General features: G+C 37.4%; 1 protein-coding gene across 3 annotated transcripts in view; it reads left to right on the top strand.

Moving 5' to 3' along the window:
• Positions 1 to 25014, top strand: part of CLCN3 (chloride voltage-gated channel 3) — an 86231-nt gene that overhangs the window by 48356 nt on the left and 12861 nt on the right. For all 3 annotated transcript variants that reach the window (XM_054717649.1, XM_008155227.3, XM_008155229.3), the window contains 8 exons: positions 6085 to 6242; positions 8882 to 8981; positions 10784 to 10971; positions 11771 to 11893; positions 13253 to 13459; positions 17564 to 17644; positions 18554 to 19099; positions 21752 to 21938. In XM_054717649.1, coding sequence (XP_054573624.1) covers positions 6085 to 6242; positions 8882 to 8981; positions 10784 to 10971; positions 11771 to 11893; positions 13253 to 13459; positions 17564 to 17644; positions 18554 to 19099; positions 21752 to 21938 — 1590 coding nt within the window. The remainder of the gene's footprint in view (positions 1 to 6084; positions 6243 to 8881; positions 8982 to 10783; positions 10972 to 11770; positions 11894 to 13252; positions 13460 to 17563; positions 17645 to 18553; positions 19100 to 21751; positions 21939 to 25014) is intronic.

The following is a 25014-nucleotide window of genomic DNA, read 5'->3' as shown; positions in this document are numbered from 1 at the left end:
ATGCCCTTGACCGGAATCGAACCTGGAACCCTTCAGTCTGCAGGCCGACGCTCTATCCACTGAGCCAAACCGGTCTCGGCCACTTTTTTTATTTACTTATTTTTAAATAAATACTTATTGTTCAGATTATTACAATTGTTCCTCTTTTTCCTCCCCATAGCTCCCCTCCACCCGGTTCCCACCCCACCCTCTGCCCTTACCCCCCTCTTCCCCCCCCACTGTCCTCATCCATAGGTGTACGATTTTTGTCCAGTCTCTTCCGGCACTCCCCACACCCCTTTCCCCCCAACAATTGTCAGTCCACTCCCTGTCTATGCCCCTGATTCTATTATATTCATCAGTTTTTTTTTGTTCATCAGATTTTTTATTCACTTGATTTTTATTATTTATTTATTTATTTATTTTTAAAAATATATTTTATTGATTTTTTACAGAGAGGAAGGGGGAGGGATAGAAAGCTAGAAACATCGATGAGAGAGAAACATCGGCCAGCTGCCTCCTGCACACCCCCTACCGGGGATGTGCCCGCAACCAAGGTACATGCCCTTGACTGGAATCGAACCTGGGGCCTTTCAGTCCACAGGCCAACGCTCTATCCACTGAGCCAAACCGGTTTTGGCTATTCACTTGATTTTTAGATTCACTTGTTGATAGATATGTATTTGTTGTTCATAATTTTTATCTTTACCTTTTTCTTCTTCTTCCTCTTCTTAATACCTTTCAGCATTTCATATAATACTGGTTTGGTGGTGATGAACTCCTTTAGCTTTTTCTTATCTGTTAAGCTCTTTATCTGCCCTTCAATTCTGAATGATAGCTTTGCTGGATAGAGTAATCTTGGTTGTAGGTTCTTGCTGTTCATCACTTTGAATATTTCTTGCCACTCTCGTCTGGCCTGCATAGTTTCTCTTGAGAAATCAGCTGACAGTAGTATGGGTCCTCCCTTGTAGGTAACTAACTGTTTTTCTCTTGCTGCTTTTAATATTCTCTCTTTGTCTTTTGCTCTTGGCATTTTAATTATGATGTGTCTTGGTGTGGTCCTCTTTGGATTCCTTTTGTTTGGGGTTCTCTGTGCTTCCTGGACTTGTAAGTCTATTTCTTTCACCAGGTGGGGGAAGTTTTCTGTCATTATTTCTTCAAATAGGTTTTCAGTATCTTGCTCTTTCTCTTCTTCTGGCACCCCCATAATTCGGATGTTGGTAAGCTTGAAGTTGTCCCAGAGGGTCCTTACACAGTCTTCATATTTTTGGATTATTCTTTCTTTTTGCTTTTCCAGTTGGGTGTTTTTTGCTTCTATGTATTTCAAATCTTTAACTTGATTCTTGTGATCCTCTAGTCTGCTGTTGGATCTCTGTATATTATTTTTTATTTCAGTCAGTGTATGCTTAATTTTTAGTTGGTCCTTTTTCATATCCTCGAGGGTCTCGCTACATTTATTGGCCTTTTCTGGAAAGTTCTTGAAAAACCTTATAACCATGGTTTTGAACTCTACATCCAGTTGTTTGCTTTCCTCCATTTCTTTCATTTGTGACCTGTTTCTTTGTCTCCGCATTTTGGCTGCTTCCCTGAGTTGATAGAGTGGCTTTGTGTGCTAGGTGTCCTATGGGGCCCAGTGGCCCAGCCTCCCTAGTTACCTGAGTGGACACTCTTGGTACACCCCTTTGTGGGCTGTGTGCACAGCCTTGTTGTAGTAAAGCCTTGATTGTTGTTGGTATCACTGGGGGGAATTGACCTCCAGGCCAATTGGCTGTGAGGATCAGCTGTGTCTACGCTGCGAGAACTTCTGTGCTGGAGACACCCTTATGAGACAAGACTTGCAAAAGCCTCTGTGCTCAGTTCGGATGGGACAGAGTCTCAGGGTTGAGCAGACACCAGTGGCTTCCCGTCAGCTCTGCCCTAAGAGGCCCCTGGGTCTCAGTGCCCCGAAGTAATCTCTGCAAGCACCTCTGAGAGAAAGCCGCCCTCGAGTTTCGCTTGCTGCCTGAGAGTCCAGTTTCTCCCTGAATGAGTCTGGGTCCCCAGAGTCTCACCTGGAACTGGAGTTCAGAGCAGTAGGGAGCTTCTGTCTCCCTCCCGGTTGAGAAAGCCAGCTGCGTACTCAGTTGCCAGCTGCCTTCCGCAGTTCCTCTGAGTCTCGGTGTGCTTTTCTCTTTCCTGACAGTCCAGTTTCTCCCCGAATGAGTCTGGGTCCCCAGAGTCTCGCCCGGAACTGGAGTTCAGAGCAGTCGGGAGCTTTTGTCTCCGTCCAGGTTGAGAAAGCCAGTCATGTACTCAGTTGCCAGCCCTCTCCGCGCGTGTTTTCGTGTCTCTGCCTTCTGTAGCTCCTCTGAGTCTCAGTGTGCCTTTCTCTTTCCTTCTAGTTGTAGAGTTTCCACCAGCCAGCCATCCTGTGGTTCCAGATGATGTCGTTTTGTCTTTTAGTTGTAGTTTTGAAATTGTTGTGCGAGGCAGCATTTTAGGTCTTTACCTTTGCTGCCATCTTGGTTTCTCCTCACAATTCACTTTTTAGATTGGTGCCAATGCGGAGAAGGGATGAGCTTGCGTTCCAAAATACCCAACTCCCCAATGGTTTACAGACAAGAGGCAAAATCATGCCATCACGAATAAGGGGTTTGGGATTATTGGTGAAACTGATTGGTCAAGAGTGAAGTAAGGTAAATCATGATGTCAAGCCTTGAGGTGAGCTTCGTGGTCCTGCAGTTTGGTTTCATGGGAGTCATTTCACTTTAGGGCTCAGGAGCTGAAACACAATTTAGGGCAGTGATGGCGAACCTATGACACGTGTGTCAGCACTGACACACGTAGCCATTTCTGATGACACGCGGCCGCATGCCGAGGATGAAACATTTGCTGCTCCTGAGGATGAAACATTTGTGACTAGAGTCTTGGAGTTAGTTTTTTCCTCAAAGTGACACACTACCTGAGTTATGCTCAGTTTTTTGGCGAAGTTTGACACACCAAGCTCAAAAGGTTGCCCATCACTGATTTAGGGCATAATGTTATCTTCAGCTTAAGGAAAGCCGTACCTTGTGACCACTAGTTAGTAGGGCTTGGCTGTTGTTTCTTGCTGCCTTAGGAAGTTAATAAAATGTACGGGAAAGGGCAAAGGCTATGGAGCATGTTGTGAAGAAACTAAATTGAGTGCTAGGGCTAAAGTAGTACCACCCAAATTAAATCAAAATCATACATTAAATCAGGACCCTTAGTTGTACATAGTTTAGATGTCAGTTTCTACAGAGTAAATATTTTAACGTCACTGAAGTCAAGACACATGGCTAAAATAAATACTTTTTGCTACTTCATAAAAAAGAATAATAGTCTCTACTTTTTTACTTCCTAGTTCTTAAGTCTGTGAGAGGAATATGTGCCTTTTTTGCTATTCACCTACATTGGGGCAAACAGCTTGGAAATGCTTATCATTGGGGCTGATGACATTGCGTTGTATACACATTAAGTGTATAGAAATTTTGCTTTTGTATTTTTTGCATAGAAGAGTAATAATTAAGATCAGTAGTCTGTGTTTCTTAAATTCTACCCAGATAAGGGCACATGGTCAGGAGGGAATTTGAAGTTTGTAAAATAGGTCATCTTATACATTTAAAAAATATTTTTTCAAAGTACACTTAAAATAATATTTTCTTTTAATTTCAGACTTATAGATGTTGAAAAATAGTGTACCCTTTACCTAGATTCCTGAAATGTTATATTTTACCACATTAGTTTATTCTGTCTCTTGTTCTTTCTCTTGCTATTATATATGCTGTTATCTGTGTAATATATGCTATTATCTGTGTAACATTTTTTAAAAATTGCCAGTGTTTTGTTTTTATTTATTTAAAAAATTTTATTGTTTAAAGTATTACATGAGTCTCTCTTTCTCCCATTGACCTCTCCCTGGTCGTTCCCAACCCCCAGCACATGCCCTCACCCTCCTACTGTTCTGTGTCCATGGGTTATGCATATATGCATGCATAAAAGTCCTTTGGTTGCTCTCTTACCTCCCTCTCCCCTGCCAGTTTTAATGTTACATGGAAAGCAGAGTCAGAGAGTCTCACATTTGTCAAGATATTATACATTGTCATATTCATTCTCCAGTTGCTTTCTGTTAAGAAAATTTGTGGCCTTTTAGTTAGCTTTTACCAAGTGGAAATTGCTGAATAAAATCAGGATAGAGGCAGAAAGAAAGAGCTGGTGTACTTGAGCTTTAAGTGTAAGGTTTAGAGAATATGTTTTATGTGAATGAGCATATGGGCCATTGTAGGGATTGGGCTTTTAAACCCTCGGTCAAGAACGATAAATTATTTATTCTTGGAGTACTTCTGCCAAAACACTGAAATCAATATACTATTCTCCTTTTAGAAGTTTTACACCTTTTCAAGGCAAACATTCAAATGTATTGAGTAGGGAGGTAAGAGGAAACCCTGTTTTATCTGGTAGAAGTAAAAGACATTTAAGTTTATTAGAACAATATTCAGTATTTATAATACTGTTTAAAATATTAACCCTTTCTATATTAGTGCTAGTTCCTACTGTCTCTTTGAATGACCAAGAAACAACTTGCAGCCTGCAGTATAATTTATTTGGCTTCTATCAGCAATAAAATTAGTTTTTAGTACTGATGTGACTGTGCAACTCTCCCTTTCCTTCACCCTCCAGCTGATTTATGATAATCTGTTGCTCTAATCTAGGCATTGTTTATTGTGATTGGGGAAAGTTCAGATTCTAGCTTTGCCAGATAATAGTTTTGTGAAGTGACTTAACATTTATGATAGTTTATCTGTAAATAAAAGGGAATGAGTCATTTTAATCACCAGACTGCAAGCCTTAAAGTCATACAATAAAATAAGCAGGTTTCTTGTGTTTTATTTTTACAATGTTTATTTAAACATTAGTATAGTGCCGCTCTATATTCTCTATCAATTAGTTATATTTCTATTAAAATGACACAATTCTAGATTATTACTTTTGGTATAAAGTCTATATTACTGCTACATAATTTAAAGATGTAATTTGTAATTATTTATGCTAAAATCGCCTATTTGAAATTATGTACCAGCTTTTCTAAGTTTTTAGGGCTTTAGAAAAATTTCAAATGCTTCTTTACTTATATGTCTTTATTATAAGGTGTAGCATATATAATAAAGACTAGAGGCCTGGTGCACAAAAATTTGTGCACTTGGGGGGAGTCCCTCAGCCTGGCCTGCACCCTCTTGCAATCTGGGACCCCTCCAGGGATGTCCGACTGCCAGCTTAGGCCCGCTTCCCAGGGGATCGGGCCTAAGCTGGCAGTCAGACATGCCCCTGGGAGCCCTTGGAAGATGTCCAACTAACGGCTTATGGGGGAGCAGGCCTAAGCCATTAGTCAGACATCCTTAGTGCTGCCGTGGAGGCAGGAGAGGCTCCTGCCACCGCCGGTGCTCTGGCCAGCTATGAGCTGGCTTCTGGCTGAGCGGCACTCCCCCTCTTTTGCTTATCTGCTCCGTGGTGGTCAGTGTGCATCATAGTGACTGGTAGTTCCCGGTCATTCGGCAGTTAGGGTCAGTTTGCATATTACCCTTTTATTATATAGGATATTTAACATTTAAAGATGACTTGTCCAAACTTACTTAGCTGTCTTGGACTAGAGTCTATGAGGCTGGCTTATTTTTGATACTCTAGTATGGGTTTGAAAGGACATGCCATGCCCTAGCTGGTTTGGCTCAATGGCTGGAGCATTGGCCTGCGGACTGAAGGGTCCCAGGTTTGATTCCAGTCAAGGGCACATGCCTGGGTTGCAAGCTCGATCTCTAGCTGGGGGCATGCAGGAGGCAGCTAATCAATGATTCTCTCTCATCATTGATGTTTCTATCTCTCTCCCTCTCTGAAATCAATAAAATATATTTTTTAAAAAAGGACATGCCATAATCACTTTGTGTTATTTCCAAATTTTACATAATATTTTTCTTAATTTGAGTCATTTTCTTAATTTTTCTATTTTATTGTAATGATTTCTAGTGATACTATTACTAATGAACTTCTAAGAAGGTTACATAGTTCACCATTGTTTCTCATAAAACATAATCATTGTTCCTCTTTTGCTTATAGGAACTCATTACACAATGACAAATGGAGGCAGCATTAACAGTTCTACACATTTACTGGATCTTTTGGATGAACCAATTCCAGGCGTTGGTACATATGATGATTTCCATACTATTGATTGGGTCCGAGAGAAATGTAAAGACAGAGAAAGGCATAGACGGGTAAGTATTTTCAGTCATTTAAAAAAATAGAGTACATAATTAGATCCTTTAATAATATATTTCTGCCAATGATCTCTGACTGTCAAAATATATGTTATACATTAAAGTAATTTTAAGCATTTTTAAAGTTTATTTATACCCCATATCTTTCCAGAAAGGATGTGAGGTATCTTAAAATAAAATAAAAAAGTGTGTAGTAAGACAAAATAGAAAGGAAAAGGAAAACAGGGCCCATGAGGAGGGAAGATTAGGTCAAGTTCAAGATTTGGAAGTCAGCATGATTTTGGGCTTTGATCAGCTATGGCAAAACAGGAAACGTTACATAATTCTCATTATTCAAAAGTAATTACTTTCTGGGGACGTAGTTTTATGCAGTATTGCTCTTTTATCTCTTTTCTCAGTTTTTAAATTCTGAAATGTTTCTCAAATTGATATTGAGTATTGTAATAAATCGCTATTAAAAAAAAGTGGCTTTTATTAGAGAGTACAACTTATGGATCTTTCTTGTTATGGGTTGTGACTTACTGGTATAATGTAATCCAAAAATACATTTTTAAAAAAGAGATAAAAAGAAATCTCTTTGACTGCAAAATTTCAAATTCCAAAAAGCCCTTTGTAACTTTGGAGTCTGCAATCTACCTGGCGCCCACAAACAAACACTTGGCTTCCCCCAAATGGGATTCTGGCCCCACCACCACCACCATCCTGGAGTGACACCCCACCAAATTGCAGCCAACGCTGCCAAGACCTCATGGTGCAAAACGCAGCCCACAGCCCAGCCCAACCTGGAAACAGTGGCTGTGGGTGCCAGGTAATGACGTCACGTAGCAATGTCTGGCTTCCTCTCCCTAGCTACTAGTGTCCTTGGAGTTTCTTCAGCTCAGGAACCCGACTTGCTTTATAGCCAGGTGCAGACATTTTACAGTTTAACTAAATATCTGTGAAGTGTTTTCACGTGCCTCATCTCATTTGATCCTCACAGAAGTCCTGAAGTAGGCAGATAGGACACGTGGTGGAATCCTATTTTCTTTTCATTAGCCGGAAAACAGAGATTTAGAAAGTTTAAAAACTTGACCCGAACGAAAAGAAGTAAGAAATGGTGGAACTTGAAAATGACTTCAGGTTTTCTCACTGCGCAGAATATAGTTAAACACTGCTACAGTTAAATATTTTACCCTTTGTTCTCCCTGCGTGATCTACAATAATTATCTGCTTCGTGTTGGTATTTACTGCTGTGTTGCTGACAGTTACCTGAAAGAGAAGTTGGGGTGCTTCACTGGGCTGGAAAAAGTTTAGCTAAATAAGAAAGCAGGTCTAATTAAGCAAGTTTATTCTATCTATATAAAAGGCTAAGTTGACTCGCATATGCATGATACATATAAAGTTCTCGCTGGTGCCCTCCTATGGGACAGTTGAGCATTGAAGTCCTACTCATAGGATATTGCTCCCCTGTCCCTTTTTCTTAGCCAATTTTATCTCTGTGCTGGTAGTAATGTAGTTTCTAGAATATGGCTTTTTCCCCCTTTTTATTGAATTTATTGGGGTGACACTGGCTAACAAAATTATGCAGGTTTCAGGTGCACAATTCCACAATACATCATCTGTACTATATTGTGTGTTCATCATCCCAAATCAAGTCTCTGTCCACCACCATTTATCTCCTCATACCCTCCTCCAGCCTCCCCCACTCAAACCCTCCCCCAGTAATCAACACTCTGTTGTGTCCATGAGTTTTTTTCTTTCTTTTTTGTTCAATCCCTCTACCCCTTCTCAGCCCCCACCCCCCAACTGTCATTCTGCTCTCTATGTATGAATCTGTCTTTTCTTTTGCTTGTTAGTTCATTTTGTTCATTAGATTCCACATATGAGAGGAATTGGATGGTACATGTCTTTCTAGAATATGGCTTTTTAACAATCCTATAAAACGGGTTTAGGTTTAGAAGTGATGCTTACTAAGAGAGGAAGACTTGGCTTCTTGTGTCTTAGTGAGATCTGGAAACCAAACCTGTTAACACCATGCTAATCTCACCTCCTCCACATTCAGTGGAGGACACATCTGCCTTACACACTGGTAAAAGAGGGCCTCTGGACCTGCCAGTGGCATAGGAGCTCTTCATTCCTGCATATTTACAGACCTATACATTTATTTGTAAATTTATTTTTATAGTCCCTTTATTCACATGAGTGCTTTTGTACTACATTAATGGGCATGGAACTGTTATTCACTGACCTTACCTTTTAAAGAATGTAATAATCCACTTAGGTTCTAGGAGCAGAGAATGACTAGGGAATGATCCACATTTCAAGCTTTAATGTCTTATTGCTGTGAATATAAAAGATGCATACCAGCTAAATTTGATACGGTTTAGACCAGTCTGGGTCAGACTTTATATGGTTTGTGGGTGGATCCTTTGTGCTCAAATTCTGAGGTTCTTATTAAAATACATATCTCTGGGTAAATGTTTGCCATTGGTTTACAGGTATAGCAACTGATAGTGGTTCCACCCCAAACTCACCTTTCCCATTATTTAATGTAGAAAGTACTGTCCTGTGTATAATAACTGAGAAAATGGTTAGATTCTAGAATTGTGGCTTCTAGTCATAATTTGAAAATGAAGCATAAGCATTTCTAATTTCAGATCAACAGCAAAAAGAAAGAATCAGCATGGGAAATGACGAAAAGCTTGTATGATGCGTGGTCAGGATGGCTAGTGGTAACACTGACAGGATTGGCATCCGGTAAGGAAACTTTTTATGCTGTCCTTTTCTGGTTAACAGAACAACAGAACAATAAATAGGTCTCTCTCCTTTCCACAATTTTTTTTTTTTGCAGGTATTGTTAGATTTTTAAAATCATTTTTATTTTGTTTCTTTCCTCCAAAAATCTTTTAAACACAAGACTAGAAGGCAGGAGGCTTCTGAATCTCGTTTTGGCTCTATCCAGTTTTTTAAATCTTTCTGGGTTCAGTTTCTGTATCTGTAAAGTACATGGTTTGGACCAGATGATCAATAAAATATCTTTTAAAGTTAACTTCATAATAAGGAACTAATATTTATTGAGTGCTTCTTATGTGTCATACACTGCTCTAAAAGCTTTATGTATATGTAAACCTCATACAATTCTATGGTATATGCCAGTGATTTTCAACCCTTTTCATATCATGGCACACATAAACTAATTACTAAAATTCGGTGGCATAGCAAAAATGTATTTTTTGCTGATCTGACAAAAATAGCTATAATTTTATTGTTGTTAATTTCTCAACTGAGGATATTTTACATTGCTTTTTCAGAGGGGGAGGAAGGGAAGAAGGGAGGGATGGAGGGAAGGTGGAGAGAGAGAGAAACACTGATGTGAGAGAGACACATCAACTGGGGTGGGAGCGAACCCACAACCCAGGTACATGCCTCTGACTGGAAATCAAACCAGGTGCACTCTGGTGCACAAGCCGATGCTCTAACGACTGAGCATGCCAGCCAAGGCAAAAATAGGTATACTTTAGATTCATTCACACCATACAGCTATTGTGTTGGCTGTTGTCATTTTTTTATTTGACAGTGTAAGGGAAAAGAAGTCAGTGCCCCTGACTGAATAGTCAGGTATTGCATGTTTTAAAAATTCTTGCAGCACACTGGATGAAAATCTCTGGTATATGTGTTATTATTATCACCATTTTACAGACAGAGGTCATATAAGAAATAAATGGCCAAGCAGATTAAAATTCAGGCAGTTTAGTTCAAGAGCGTACACTTTTAACCATCATGCTAGAGTAACCACAAAGTCCGTATGTGTGAGATTTTTAAGAATAGCATTGAAGATCTGAAAACAAACATTAAAGACTGTTTTAATGACTTTCAGCTTCCACCGTGGAAGATTATGTCCAGAAGAGCATGAGAAAAATTTAAAATTTGTGTGCAGAATAGAGGGAACTACTGATATCTCTAATTGACATGCACAAGAATTATATGACTCATTGATCTTTTTATATGGTGAAAAGGACCTAGATTTTTGCCATAAATTAGTGTATATTTTTGTATTCTGGCAGTAAATGATCTTGATGTATTTGATCTTTTGTTTAAGAAAGAAATGAAAATCTATCACAGTAATTAATGCTAGGAGTTTCACTAATTATTTCTAATGGACACTAGATTAATTCTATTAACTTTTGGATTGAAACATACTAGTAAAAACTCTGACTTCAGTAACCAGGTTTGTGAATTTCCTGCCAGGTAGCTGTCTTTTGAAGATGTTTTAGTATCTTTTAAATACCTTTTTAAAAAATCACAATTAATTTGAATGATGTAACTAGTTTTAATTTCAAACAAAAAACAACAGTTTTAAAGAATAGGAATTTACAGTTTTTAAAAAGTAGTATGAACTTAAGATAATGAAAATTTGAAAATCTTAAATTCACATTATATTACCTATATGACCCTTTATTTGTAGGGAGTCTCCTGTTTTCCTAGGATTTTTTAACTTGATAGTTCTTAACTCCCAAAAATGAACTTAATTTTTTACCACCTCCTACTTGTTTTTATAGGGGCATTGGCTGGATTAATAGACATTGCTGCTGATTGGATGACTGACCTAAAGGAAGGCATTTGCTTTAATGCTTTGTGGTACAACCATGAACAGTGTTGTTGGGGATCTAGTGAAACAACATTTGAGGAGAGGGATAAATGTCCACAGTGGAAAACATGGGCAGAGTTAATCATAGGTCAAGCAGAGGTAAGTCTTCTTTGTCTCAAGATGAATTAATAATTGCTCTAGAGAAATGAGTCTCCAAATTCATTTAATTATAGAGTTAACCACATATTAGATGATTGCAACCTGCATTAAAGGGAAAAAAGAAATATAATAGGATAGAATGAAAAAATGAGGCTACTTTACAGCAAGTAAAATATAAGTATTGTTTCAAGAAACTCTTATATTAATTACACAGTCACATATGAGTCTACTGGGCTGTGATGTGAAATATATTTCTTATTGTAGTAAAGAAGTGCAGTAGGATCTGTGTAACCACAAAAAGTTGTCATGAAGTCAGGTTACTAAAACTGCTTAACATATATTACATCATAATTATTTGGGAAGTATGAATTATCAAAAAATTTAGTAAAATAAGGCCTAACTGGAGATATCTTGGAGAAATCCATAGATTTTTCTTCATGGCATTACAGTATTGAAGTGTGATTATCCTGTTCTTGATGTTCTATTATGAACATTTTAGGAGTTAGAATATTATATAACATGTTACAGGATCATATATGATATGTTTTTAAAATTTTGCTATAGCTGAATTTTAGAGATTAAAGTATAGCTGAGGCTCTGCACAATAAGACTAAGGCTCCTTGGGATGGATACAAATATGTTTTCGGTTTCTACCTAAATGTTTGTTCATGTAAAGCTTTTCTTATTGTGGAAGTAAACAGGAGCCTTTACAAGTTTTACCCATTTCTTATGAGGCAAGCATTTGCATTAGTGGTGCATTGTAAATTAAATTCATACAATTGAACTGTTTGCTTTATAGGGTCCTGGTTCTTACATCATGAACTACATAATGTACATCTTCTGGGCCTTGAGTTTTGCCTTTCTTGCTGTTTCTTTGGTAAAGGTATTTGCTCCATATGCCTGTGGCTCTGGAATTCCAGAGGTAAGCCATGCAATACTTAGTACTAGTATCCTTAAACATTTAGTAATTGTTATGATGCTTATCATTTTTGCTTCTAGGGAAAGTAGTTGTTTTTTGGGGGGGACATGTTTTGTTTGTAATATAAAAAAAGAAAAGTTTAGCTCTAGCTGGTTTGGTTCAGTGAGTAGAGTGTCAGTCTGAAGACTGAAGGGTCCCAGGTTCGATTCCAGTCAAGGGCACATGCCTAGGTTGCTGGCACATCCCCAGTGGGGGCCTGCAGGAGGCAGCCGATCAATGATTATCTCTCATCATTGATGTTTCTCTTTCTCTCTCCCTCTCCTTTCTTCTCTGAAATCAATAAAAATATGTTTAAAAAACAACAAAAAAAGTTGAAAAAAATGTATGCTTATTGTAGACATTGAAAGAAATTCTGCCCTGTAGTCATTTCACCATTTACCTTGGAGGTTGATTTTTTTTTTTCTTAACACTAATTTATCACATGGCTAACCAAATAGCCTAAGACTTACTTAGATCCCAAGAACCTGAAGAAATATCTTATAGCCTGAAGTTATTTGATAGATTAATTGATGTTTAGATTTAAATACATTCATTTTCTCTATATAAATATATCTTAATTAAATAAGTTAATTTTTGAATTTGGCAGATAATATTTATTACCATTTTATACTTTAAAATAAACATTGGGTCATAGTGAATCAATAGCACAAACTTTTGTGTTTTATTGTTTATCAACAGTAAAGGAGGCTATAGTTAGGATTGAGCATCATATCAACTCATTTCTTTCCCCTTTGTATTTTTCTGTGTTAAATAATTTACCACTTTTTCTAGTGCATTTCTTGTAAATACTAAATTGTAGTGATTTTCAAAGTCTATTAAGAATATCTTCAATAAGGAGCAATATCATACAGTATTTAACAGTTGTCACTTCTTTTTAATGTGTAGGTAAATATTACACATAATTACAGGACTCTGAGAAGGCATAATATCTTTATTTCCGACACAGAATGTCTGAAATGTATCTAACTATATTATATTTCCAAAACAAATACTCAAATTTGTCTTTTTCTGATTTGTAATTATTTATCTTGTATTAAGGTCTGTATTCCTTTGAACGTGGCCTAATATTTTAGTTTTGTTCGTGAGATAGGGTTGCCTTCTATCCTTGCTTGGGAACAGTGTTAGAATATGATATAAATTTATTATATGTAGCTATTAGTTTAAGCTTTTGAAAAATAAATTGTAAATTATTCATAGTCCACCAAAATTTATGAGGTGGTATTCTGAGTAAAACAAGAGAGTCACTTAAGTAAGTTAAGTTCTCATGGTTCTTTTTAAAGGATATTAATCTTTCCTTTGTAGATTAAAACTATTCTGAGTGGATTCATCATCAGAGGTTACTTGGGAAAATGGACTTTAATGATTAAAACCATCACATTAGTACTGGCTGTGGCATCAGGATTGAGTTTAGGAAAAGAAGGTCCTCTGGTACATGTTGCCTGTTGTTGTGGAAATATTTTTTCCTACCTCTTTCCAAAGTACAGCACAAATGAAGCTAAAAAAAGGGAGGTAAGTGTCTTTTCTAGTTTATTTGACATATAAATATCTGTCATATACACTTAATCAGTTGAAGAATTTTCTAGTGTAAAAATCATATTTACTCTTTACTTTTTGGATACATTTTGTGTTCAGATTAAAATTACAATGGGAAAATTGTTTGCTTCTTTCTCTTTTTGTGAATAATCGCTAATTGCTTTGCCTTACACCTCTCCTCTGAAGTGTTTCTCAAATGTAGTATTATTTTACTCTTCTCTCTCACCATCAGTACTTCTCCAGGGTTGGAAATATTAACAGCTGTGTTTTCCTGAAGTGTCTGATGCCAGTGGGAGTGTGTATCATCTGCAGAGAGCTGTCTGGCACCAGGGGGAAGTTCTGAGGGCCTTTAGACCGCCTAAGGTTTAAATCAGAGATTTACATTAAAGGAGCTGTAGGAACTCCTCCTTTATTCAGCTGTTAGGGAAGTTTCTTTTACCATTTTTTTAAAGGCCAGCCTGAGATCGTCCAGGAGGTCTTTAAACTTTACATATTATAGAGTTTCCCTGATATTTCTAGATTGCTCTGAATGTCTTTTAGGAGGAAGGTAGGCTCCTGGGATCTTCTGTGTTAGCTCTAAACTTGGGAGGCCCAATCCCATCCTGTTTTCCCAGTCTAATCTGCAGTTCTAGATGGTGCAGAGTCCTTTGGGTTTTTAAGGTACAATATTTTGTATCTCATTAAATATTGAGAATTCAGGGGTTTCTGGCTCTAGCATAGGAGGAGCTTTCAGCCTGTTGTGTTTTATACTACAATGAAAAAAGTAGAGTATTTTTAGCAAACTATTTAATTCCTCAATTGAAATAATTCCAGTTTGTTTTAATGCTAGCACTGAAATGTCCTTACATTGGCAGTAGTCTAAAAGTGGAACATTTCAGAGCATCATTGCTCTATCTCTGGATGATAATTGTGACTTCAGTACAATCCTGTATAACAGCGATTTTCTACCTTTTTCATCTCATGGCACACATAAACTAATTATTAAAATTCTGCAGCACACCAAAAAAATATATTTTTTGCCAATCTGACAAAAAATAGGTGTAATTTTGATTCATTCACACCAGAAGGCTATTGTATTGGCTGTTGTCATTTTTTTATTTAACAAAAGGAAAAAGAGGCCAGTATCCTTGACTAAATAGTTAGGTGTTGCATGTTTTAAAAATTCTCACGGCACACTGGTTGAAAATCGCTGTTATGTAATTAGGATAACTAATATTGTTATTGATTACTTACTATGTATCTGGTTCTATGTTAGATTCTTTACTTTCACCTTAAAATTCAATCCCATGATAATCCTATTAACATGGCATTATTATTCTCATTTTTAGATAGGTAACTAAACTAAATCTTGGCTAATTTGCCCAAGATTACGTGTCAGAGTATGGATTAAAATTTACTTTTCTTCCACTCTAAAGTCTATACTCTTAACTACCCTACTACTACTACTACTACTACTACTACTACTACTACTATGGCTGTGTGGACATGTGTTTATGTCTTCTCAAAACAAAACCTAAACTATACTAGGGTAAGTTAGTGGTTAAATGGAACTATAGCATTCATCTCCCCAGTTAAATTCCTTTACTTGCTATTGTACCATGACATTTTGGGGGTAAGATTTACATTTTTATTTATTCACCAGAGACCTGGTGCACGAAATTCATGCATGGGGGCAGTGTTCCTCAGCCCGGCCTGCACCCTCTCCAATCTGGGACCCCTCAAAAGATGTCCTACTGCCAGTTTACAGGGATTGGGCCTAAACCGGCAGTTGGACATCCCTCTCACAATCCGGGACTGCTGGCTCCTAACCGCTCACCTGCCTGCCTGCCTGCCTGCCTGATTGCCCCTAACCACTCTGCCTGCCGGCCTGCTCGCCCCCAAATGCCCCCTTGCCAGCCTGATCACCCCCAACTGTCCCCCCTGTTGGCCTGCTCACCCCCAACTTCCCTCCCCACTGGCCTGCTCACCCCCAACTGCCCCCCTTCCCTGCTGGCTTGCAGAGGCCAAGGTCGGCCAGGGCAGTGGGAAGCTTTGCTTCCTCCATTGCCAGGGAAACCCAAGCTTCCTGCTCGCTCCGTGGCTGCAGCCATCTTGGTTGGGTTAATTTGCATACTTGCTCCTGATTGGCTGGTGGGTGTGGCTTGTGGGTGTAGCAGAGGTACAGTCAATTTGCACATTTTCTTTTATTAGTGTAGATTATAAGTGAAAAATGTAATTTATTAGAAAATGTTATAGAAATTTAATTCATCTGAATTTTAATAATGTTTATGACAATTTTATTCTGTCACCTTAGTATATAAATGTCTAGAGTTTACTTGTTTAGGGTACTTGTTAGTGAAAGCATTAAAGCCTCATATTTTGTCTTTCTTCCTATACCCACTTCTTTGATATTTTTTAATTAAATGATTCTTAAATACTTATTAAAGGGATTAAAATGTGTGTTATAGGTGCATGTGTGTTAGTTTGATTGTAAAATTCTATTTTATTAAATGTAGAATTAGAAAACTTAGTTAAATATGTTGTCTGCAGTTCCATTAATGGGAAAAACAAAACAAATAGTAAGTTAAATTTTCTCACACTTCTTCCCTAAACAAAGTCTGTATTCTTAAAGCCAGATATGATTTAATTAAAACACATACTTGTTTATTTTTAATTTACCAAACAGTAGTCTGACTATGTAGTTTGTACTCTTAATCATTTACAATTTAATTTTGATAATTTCTAATTTCTTTTTCAGAAATGTAAAAATTGAACATTTGAAGAAATGTTTTGGTAGCCTCAAATATTTACTAAAGTGGTGAAAAGAATAAGGACTCTTAGAAAAGCAATTAGAGATAGATGCCCAATGTGTAGTTGGCTTCACAATGGTGGGATTTGGGCAGTGTCCACGTGACAGACCAGGAATTGCAGAGAAGATCCACAAGAGAGTGTATTATGTGGGTTCTGGTTGGTGAGGCTGTATCCTAAGGGGCAGCCATTGTTTGTGCTGAAGGCTCTCCATACTGGTAGTGGCAGTATTTTCAGAGGACTTGGGGTAGTGAAAACATAGGGAAACTCAGTAGTTTTTAAGTTCCCTGGATATTTTACTAGGATTTGGACTAAGGCAATTATTAATGACAAGGGGTCCGGTGCACGGATTCGTGCACATTGAAAGGAAATTAATTAGAAGATTCGTGCGGTAATTATGTTACTACAAAAAATTACATGTCAAATAGTATATATAATATAGTATCATAAAATTAAAACATGCGTGTGATTGGCACCAACGAGAGCTTAATATGTATCGCACATGCACGAGTCAGTGTTTATTTTTAAATTGCCAGTGCGCCTCATATGTATCTGTCGGTCAGTTGGTCAGACGGTCAGTTGGATGTACAGTTGGACACTTAGTCTTTTATATATGTAGATGACACAGTTAGCTCTAAAATATGAAGAAATTATATCCTATTTAAAAATAAGTAAACAGCCCTAGCCAGTTTGGTTCAGGGATAGAGCGTTGGCCTGTGGACTGAAGGGTCCTGGTTTTGATTCTGGTCAAGGGCACATACCTCAGTTACAGGCTCCTCCCTGGCCCGGGCCCTGGTCTGTCTGGCTGTGTGCAGGAGGCAACCAATCAATGTGTTTTCTCTCACATCAATATTTCTCTCTGTCTTTCCCTCTCTCTTCCACTTTCTCTAAAAATCAATGGAAAAATATCCTTGGGTGAGGATAAAAAAATAAAAATAAGTAAACAACTCTGCCCTCAAACTAGTTACTACTGTTTCCACTGGTCTTCGTAAACAAACACCTTGAAAGTTGGCTATATTTATTGCCTCTTCTTTATATCCCATTTATATTATCATATCTCGCATAAGTTGGGTTTTTTTAACTGAATATTTAATATATGATTGACCTTTCAATTAAAGCAGAAGATAAAAAAATCTTTTTACAGGAAATATTTGCATTTGCTTGGGGAGGAGGGAGACATGTGAGTTAAATTCAGAAGAGTGATTTCGAAAATTCAAGTAATGTGAAGAATTTTTATTTGGCATATGTTTGAATTATAAAAACATGAAATAAACCACATCCTTTTTTTTTTAGGTGCTCTCAGCTGCCTCAGCTGCAGGTGTTTCTGTGGCTTTTGGTGCACCGATTGGAGGAGTTCTTTTTAGCCTGGAAGAGGTAGGTAAAAAAAAGAATACAAAAAAGTTATATATAATTACTATTAAAGTATATTTTAGCATACTTTTCAGTTTTATATCTAGTGAAGTAGTTATAGACTTTGTTTTTAAGTTTTCAAATTTATTTTTATAAACTTATTTTTCACTCATACATGAACGCTAATATACTATATATGTTCTTTACCTTGAGAAAAATCTTTTTAAAAATATTATTTACAAACATTAGTTGTTTAAAATTTAACTTGGCTGACACATTAAAGTAAGCAGATATGAATTTGATTTAATAAAGAAATATTTAAAATGATCTATCCCTATTGGCTTAAATACAGCCTTTTTATTTAAAATTTTTAATTAATTCCTAAATCATCTTTGTAAGTTTTTTTTCTGTGATTATTTATATTGCAGTTATTAATGTTTGAGGAGATCATTTTAGTTGCTTTAGCAGAATATTTTGTTTTTGTTTTCTCTTTGGTGCTTAAGACATTTTACACATTTACACAAAAATATGACTAGGAGTGTTTTAAAATGTACTTTTCTAGTTATTTCTATTTTTTTCTTCTTTTTTTAATTTAATATAGAAGAGGTAAATCAAATACTTATGTATGAACTAACAGGAGTTGGTGGCAGTATATTTATTCTTAACTACTATGATTGGAAGTGAAACTCATTTTGAAAATAAATGCTAGGTATTTTAAATAACTATTAGACATTTATGACTAGTTGATATTGTGAATGTATAATGAGGTGATAAAGTTAATAAAACATCAATATTTTTATTACCATAATGAAATCCATTCTATGTAAATTCTAGTGGCAGCAAAATTTAGAGCTATGATATTTACTGTTCAAGTTATATCAGAAACATTGTATAAAATTATACCATTAATTTTTCTTTTTCTTTTTTTTTTAGGTTAGCTATTATTTTCCTCTTAAAACTTTATGGAGATCATTTTTTGCTGCTTTAGTTGCTGCATTTGTTTTGAGATCCATTAATCCATTTGGTAATAGCCGTCTGGTCCTTTTTTATGTGGAGTATCATACACCATGGTACCTTTTTGAACTATTTCCTTTTATTCTCCTCGGGGTATTTGGAGGGCTTTGGGGAGCCTTTTTCATTAGGGCAAATATAGCTTGGTGTCGTCGACGCAAATCCACCAAATTTGGAAAGTATCCTGTCCTTGAAGTCATTATTGTTGCAGCCATCACTGCTGTGATAGCTTTCCCTAATCCATATACTAGGCTCAACACCAGTGAACTGATTAGAGAGCTTTTTACAGACTGTGGGCCCCTGGAATCCTCTTCTCTTTGTGACTACAGAAATGACATGAATGCCAGCAAAATTGTTGATGATATTCCTGATCGTCCAGCAGGCGTCGGAGTATATTCAGCTATATGGCAGTTATGCTTAGCACTCATATTTAAAATCATAATGACAGTATTCACTTTTGGTATCAAGGTAAGTGCCAGTGTGGGGTGATGTTTAACTAATCTTGCCATGATCAAAACTTGCATGTGGAATGAGAGATGAAATTTTTATGTAAAGGTGGTTGTTTCATAACCGTGGCCTGAAAAAGTTCTTATCTTTTGGGTTCAATTTTAAGAAATGAAAAAAAAAAAAAGAAAGGAATCCTTAGGATATATTGTTGAGCCATGGTATCTGTTAATTTGTAACAAATTACCCCCAAATCTAGCATCTTAAGATAACTTATTTTGCTATAGATAGTGGTCAGTGATTTGGTAAGGACTCAACTGGCATGTTTTGGTCTCTCATACAGTTGTCATCAGACATGGCTAAGGCTGCTCATCTCACAGACATTCATTTGTCTGGCACTGGTCTGAGAATATCCAGACAGCTAGAGCTGGAACACCTGGCCTTTTCTAACATCTGGCATGGTGGATAGATTTCCTACATGGTAGCTCAGGTTTCCAAAAGCAGGTGTCCCAAGAGGACCATTTCTAACCTAGCCAAAGAAGCCATACAGCATGCCTTCTATTGTGTTCTGTTTGTCTAGATAGCCACAAAGCCCCCCCCCCCCCCCCCCCCAGGTTCAGGGAGAGGGATATATGTTCTACCATTTAGTGGGAGGAGTGTTAGAAATTTTATGATATTTCTAAACCATTTATTAGTTTACTATTGCTGCAGTAATAATTAGCACAAATTTAGTGCCTTAAAATCACCAAAATTTACTACATTTCTGGAGATAAGAAATCCAAAATCGGCCTTACTGGGCTAATATTAAGGTATTCACAGGGATTCCTCCCCCCTCCCCCCCACAGTCTTCTAGAGGCTGCCCACATGCCTTGGCTCATGGCCCCTTCTTCCATCTTCAAAGCCAGCAATAAATGGTCAAGTCTTTCTTTACCTCATCATTCTGAAACTCACTCTTCTGAATCCTTCTTTCACATTTAAAACACCTTTATTATTATTTAGGGCCCAGCCAGATAATCCAGGATAATCTCCTGTTTGAAGGTCAGCTAATTAACAACCTTGATTCTGTCTGAAATCTTATTTTCTCTTTGCTACATAACATAATGAATTCACAAGAATCAGGATATCCATATCTTTGGGAACCCATTTTTCTGCCTTACCATATCCCTGTAGGGGTTACCTTGAAAGGACACTGCTGAAGCAAGAGTTAAATTACTAAACCCAAAGCCTTTTTCCACCAAGGACTTGGTCCTTATGCCCTGGGACATTGCTTTTTTCTATCTTATGAAAGTGAGAATAACATTTGATAGTGATTTGCCAGTAAATATAATTCTATTATGGGACTGTCAATGATGTATATAGGGAGTCAGCTAATCCATGTTCTTTAAATTACTCTACCTGTAATTCATATAATAATATTCTCTAGTGTTCGTGTGTTTTCACAGCTGTACATTGTGGGGAATAACAGCTTGATTTTAACAAAATTGGAGTGGTGAAATATGGTCTTTTGTTGTTTTGTTTTGTTTTAAATTTTATTTAGTTATGAGAGAGAGAGAGAGAGAGAGAGAGAGAGAGAGAGATTTATTGTTCCACTTATTTATGTATTCATTGGTGACTCTTGTATGTGCTCTGACCAGAAATATGGTCTCTTTTGTATTGTCCTCTGTGTTTAGTCTACATTATATTAATTAAATATAATTAAATGTAAGAGTTAAATAATAGAAAAACCTTGAAATTTTCCTTTTTCTTCTTAGTGAATCAAATTAAAGGAGTTGTTAAAGCTCCTAGTTCTACCGTAAGTTGATTTTCTGTAAAAACAAAAAACAAACACACCCCCTCAGTTGAGCTACAGGACACCAGAGGCACATTGCCCTCTGCTTTGGCCTAAGGATCTAACTGGCAGGAGAATGAAAAACATATTTTGATCCCTTCTATTTGGATATCCATTTAATGATCCTGATAAATTCTTTAACTTGCCAACACTTTGTGCTCAGCTTATTTCATATCCACAACAGTTTAGAGCTATTAGTTTTTTAATAGTTTTTAAATGATCTTGCTTAATTTGTTTACTGTTTTCTATTATCCTCATTAGATTCATATGTATGAATTAAAAGAGAAAAATATTTATTGACTAAACATATATATGCATGCATATATACATATAAATATATAATATAAAATCACTACACAATTATTGGGACACCTGATAACATTGTCCGCTTTACATTGTACCACTTAAGAGGGATAGCATCTAATGTTTCTATCATTTTATAAACAGGTAATATATAGGAAGGACATAATCTTGGAGTAAAGGGCAGTACTTCATATTGAATTGATTTAGAATTATGAAAAGTGCTTTGTACTGTTCTTTTCTTTTTCTTTCCACATTTTACCATGTACTAATGAAAATTTTGTTAGGGCTTGGCATTAAGGAACCCCTACCTAAAGAAATAACCCTTGGGTTATTTTCTCTTTGGACTAGAGAATGTGATGTGTTACTTTGTAACTGAAGTCATGGAATTGTTAGGATACTGTATAGTAAGATTTTGCTAAAAGATTTAGGATTTTGCTATGTCAATGTGAAAAGAAGCAAAAGTGTTAGAAAGAAATCCACAGAACATAGGTTTCAAGCATGCAGGTGAGGACCTCTGCCTTATCGTGTATTCTGTTTTGTTGTAGGTTCCATCAGGTTTGTTCATCCCCAGCATGGCCATCGGAGCGATTGCAGGGAGGATTGTGGGCATTGCAGTGGAGCAGCTTGCGTATTATCACCACGACTGGTTTATCTTTAAGGAGTGGTGTGAGGTTGGGGCTGACTGCATTACTCCTGGCCTCTATGCCATGGTTGGTGCTGCCGCATGCTTAGGTAACAACCACTGTGTTTGTCTGTGTCTGGATGCCTGTGAGTCCGAGAGAGAAAATGAATAAGAGCTTGCTCGTGCTTAATTGGTGGGGTAGGGTTAGGGAAAAGGTGGGGCACAGGACAGAGCAAGAGAGTGTTTTCACAGAAATGAAACAGTACTACTATTACATGATACTAGAGACCCAATGCACAACATTTGTGCCTCGGGGTCGGGGGGGCTCACTCATCCTGGTCTGGGCCCTCTCAAAGTCCAGGACTCCTCAGGGGATGTCTGCCTAAGCTGGCAGTCAGACATCCCTCTCATAGTCCGGGACCCCTCGCTCCTTACCACCCACCTGCAGCGGAGGTGGGAGAGGCTCCTGCCAACACTGCTGCGCTCGCCAGCCATGAGCCGCCTGAGTGGTGCTCCCCCTGTGGGAGTGCACTGATCACCAGGGGGAAGCTCCTGCATTGAGCATCTGCCCCGTGGTGGTCAGTGCGCGTCATAGCGACTGGTCGTTTTGCTGATTGGTTGACTTGCATATTAGCCTTTTATTATATAGGATATACAGTACTATGTTTTATTTTACCTGCCTCTGAAAATTTGTTAATGCAAAAATTTAATTTAATCTTTTTAATGTCATTTAATGCTTTATGACAGAAAACATCTCAGTACATCATAGGCTTAATTTGAATCCTGTCCAAGAAGATTTTTGGTTTTTTCATTGTCAACGGTCTTACCTTCCCTCCACCAGCTATAGCCTGGTTCCTAAGGTTAGCATTCCAGCAAAGCTACAGAGTAGCTTTACTTGGGCTCTGCAGTTATGTATTTTTAGCCTCAGTAAAAGGTTTCTTTACCAGCCCTCCCCCATGTAAGGTGTATTTATAGAAAAATGAGAAAAGTCACTTCTCTTTTAATGAAAAGAAAAGAAAAATATTTGCATTAAATACTTATGAGTCTATTTATTGTCCTCTTGGGCATGAAAAGTAGTTTTATATTTAAAATGTCAGCTAAGCTTTGGTTATAATATTTAATAATAGTTGGTATTTTGACTTATTTTTGTTCAATACATCAAAATTTTGCAAAGTAATTTTTTATCTTCAACAGTGTAATATCAAATGAAAGTGAAGGACAGAATCATTTTCACTAAAGTAGCAAGTATTTATTGAGTACCCACTTTCTATTTAGCACTTTGCTAGGCACAGTGAGTCATAGAAAAAGAAGTATAAACCATGAACCCAACCTCAACTATAATCAGGTTGGGTAGACAAGACCCACACTGAGAAAACAATAGTGAGCAATAGATAATGATTATATATTGTACTGCAAGAGTCTATGAAAATTGTAGCAATCTAGAGGAAAAAAGAGCTGAAGTAATTTAGGTAGGGTAAAACATGAACTTTATTTTTAAAGATTAATAGAATTTAGAGGCCTTTGTTGAAGAATATAATAATGTGAAGACAAATTACAGTAGGAGTAGATTTAGTATCCTTGGGCCTCTGAAGAAACTGACAGTATTGAAGTACAGAATGCATTTTGGATACTTTTGGAAAACGAAAAGTTGGATGCTGAGGAGGAGCCAGACTGTGAGATTGCATAGTTTAAATTAGGATGAATTTGTATTAGGAATTGTTCAGGTCTGTGGCAGTCATGCCTTTGCCACATGTAGCTTGATGACTGGGAAAGTTCCTTTACCTCCTTTAAAATTTTTTTTTTAATGGAAATAATAACTACCTATCTCCTACAGTTGTTTTGAGGATTGCCTATATGTATAATAGCCTAAGCAACTGTTAGGGCAGAACCACCTGAATGATCAGTCGCTATGATGTGCACTGACCACCTGGGGGCAGATGCTCAATGCAGGAGCTACCCCCTGGTGGTCAGTGTGCTCCCACACAGGGAGCGCTGTTCAGCCAGAAGCCAGGTGGTAAGGAGCCTGCCGCTAAGGAGCAGCCAGCTGAGCAGTAAGGAGTGAGCAGGCAGGCGGTAAGGAATGAGGGATCCTGGTTTGTGAGAGGGATGTCCCGAGGGTTCCGGGACTGTGAGAGGGTGTAGGCTGGGCTGAGGACATCTTCCCCCACCCCCACCCCCACATCCAGTGCATGAATTTCGTGCACCAGGGCTCTAGTATGAGATAAAATGTATATAAAGCTCTTAGCATAGTGCCTGGTAAAATAAGTGCTTCATAAAAAATAATTTTAAAAACACTTTGTAAACTGACTAGGACATGTCTGGCATAGTATAGATAGATAATAGTAGGTCCTTTCTCCCTTCTGTTTTTAGGTTAAAAAACAAGAAGGAAGAGTTTAAGCTTAATATAGAATGAACTGGTGAGCCCTGGTAGGTTTCTGAGAAAAGAAGCAAAATGGTGAAAGTGTTACTTAGGAAAGGTTAACCTGGGGACATGGCTTAGAAAGTGGATTGAAGGTAATAGGCCTGGACTTAAGGAGTTAACACAAAATAGTATTAAAATTAAGGAACAAAGTCTTGAAGGTCTGGACTAGGTTGGTAATAGTGAGAATTTCGAAAAAGATACCCATAGGTGTTTTGCAGAGCAAATCAGATAGGACTAGGTGAGAGTCTAGGTGTTGGGATAAAGTAAAAGGATGAACCAAGAATGATTACCTAGGTTGTCAGGAAGAATGTGATGCTGGCTGTTGGAGTCAGGGAAGTTGGAATGGGGAGCTCTTTGGGAAGAAGAGTAGTTTAGTTTTAAGTGTGTGGTGTTTTCTGTGACAGTGCCTTTGCACTGTCTTTTTAGAGGAAGTAGAGACAAGCACAATAAGATGAAGCATGCACAGCTGGAGACATGGGGCAAAGGTAGCCATAGAGGGAGACGTGGGGGAGGCATCAACATAGAGAAGGTAGTTCAGAATGGTGATTGGGATAGATGATTAGATGAGTTTTCTGAGGGAGGAAATATTATACTGCTACCATAAATCACAAGGCATCAACATATTTTGCTTATTTTGAAAAAATTTAGAGGAGAGAAATATAGTAAATTAATATTCTGCCCACATATAAATTTCATTTGTAAGTTGGTAATAAACAAGATAGCTATGATGTGCTTCACCAAATTTCTTAAGAATGAATAATCTT

The sequence above is a fragment of the Eptesicus fuscus genome, chromosome 6 (genome assembly GCF_027574615.1).
Source record: "Eptesicus fuscus isolate TK198812 chromosome 6, DD_ASM_mEF_20220401, whole genome shotgun sequence".
Taxonomy (NCBI): domain Eukaryota; kingdom Metazoa; phylum Chordata; class Mammalia; order Chiroptera; family Vespertilionidae; genus Eptesicus; species Eptesicus fuscus.
The sequence above is the reverse complement of the archived record's forward strand: the minus strand, read 5'-3'. Positions and strand labels throughout refer to the sequence as shown.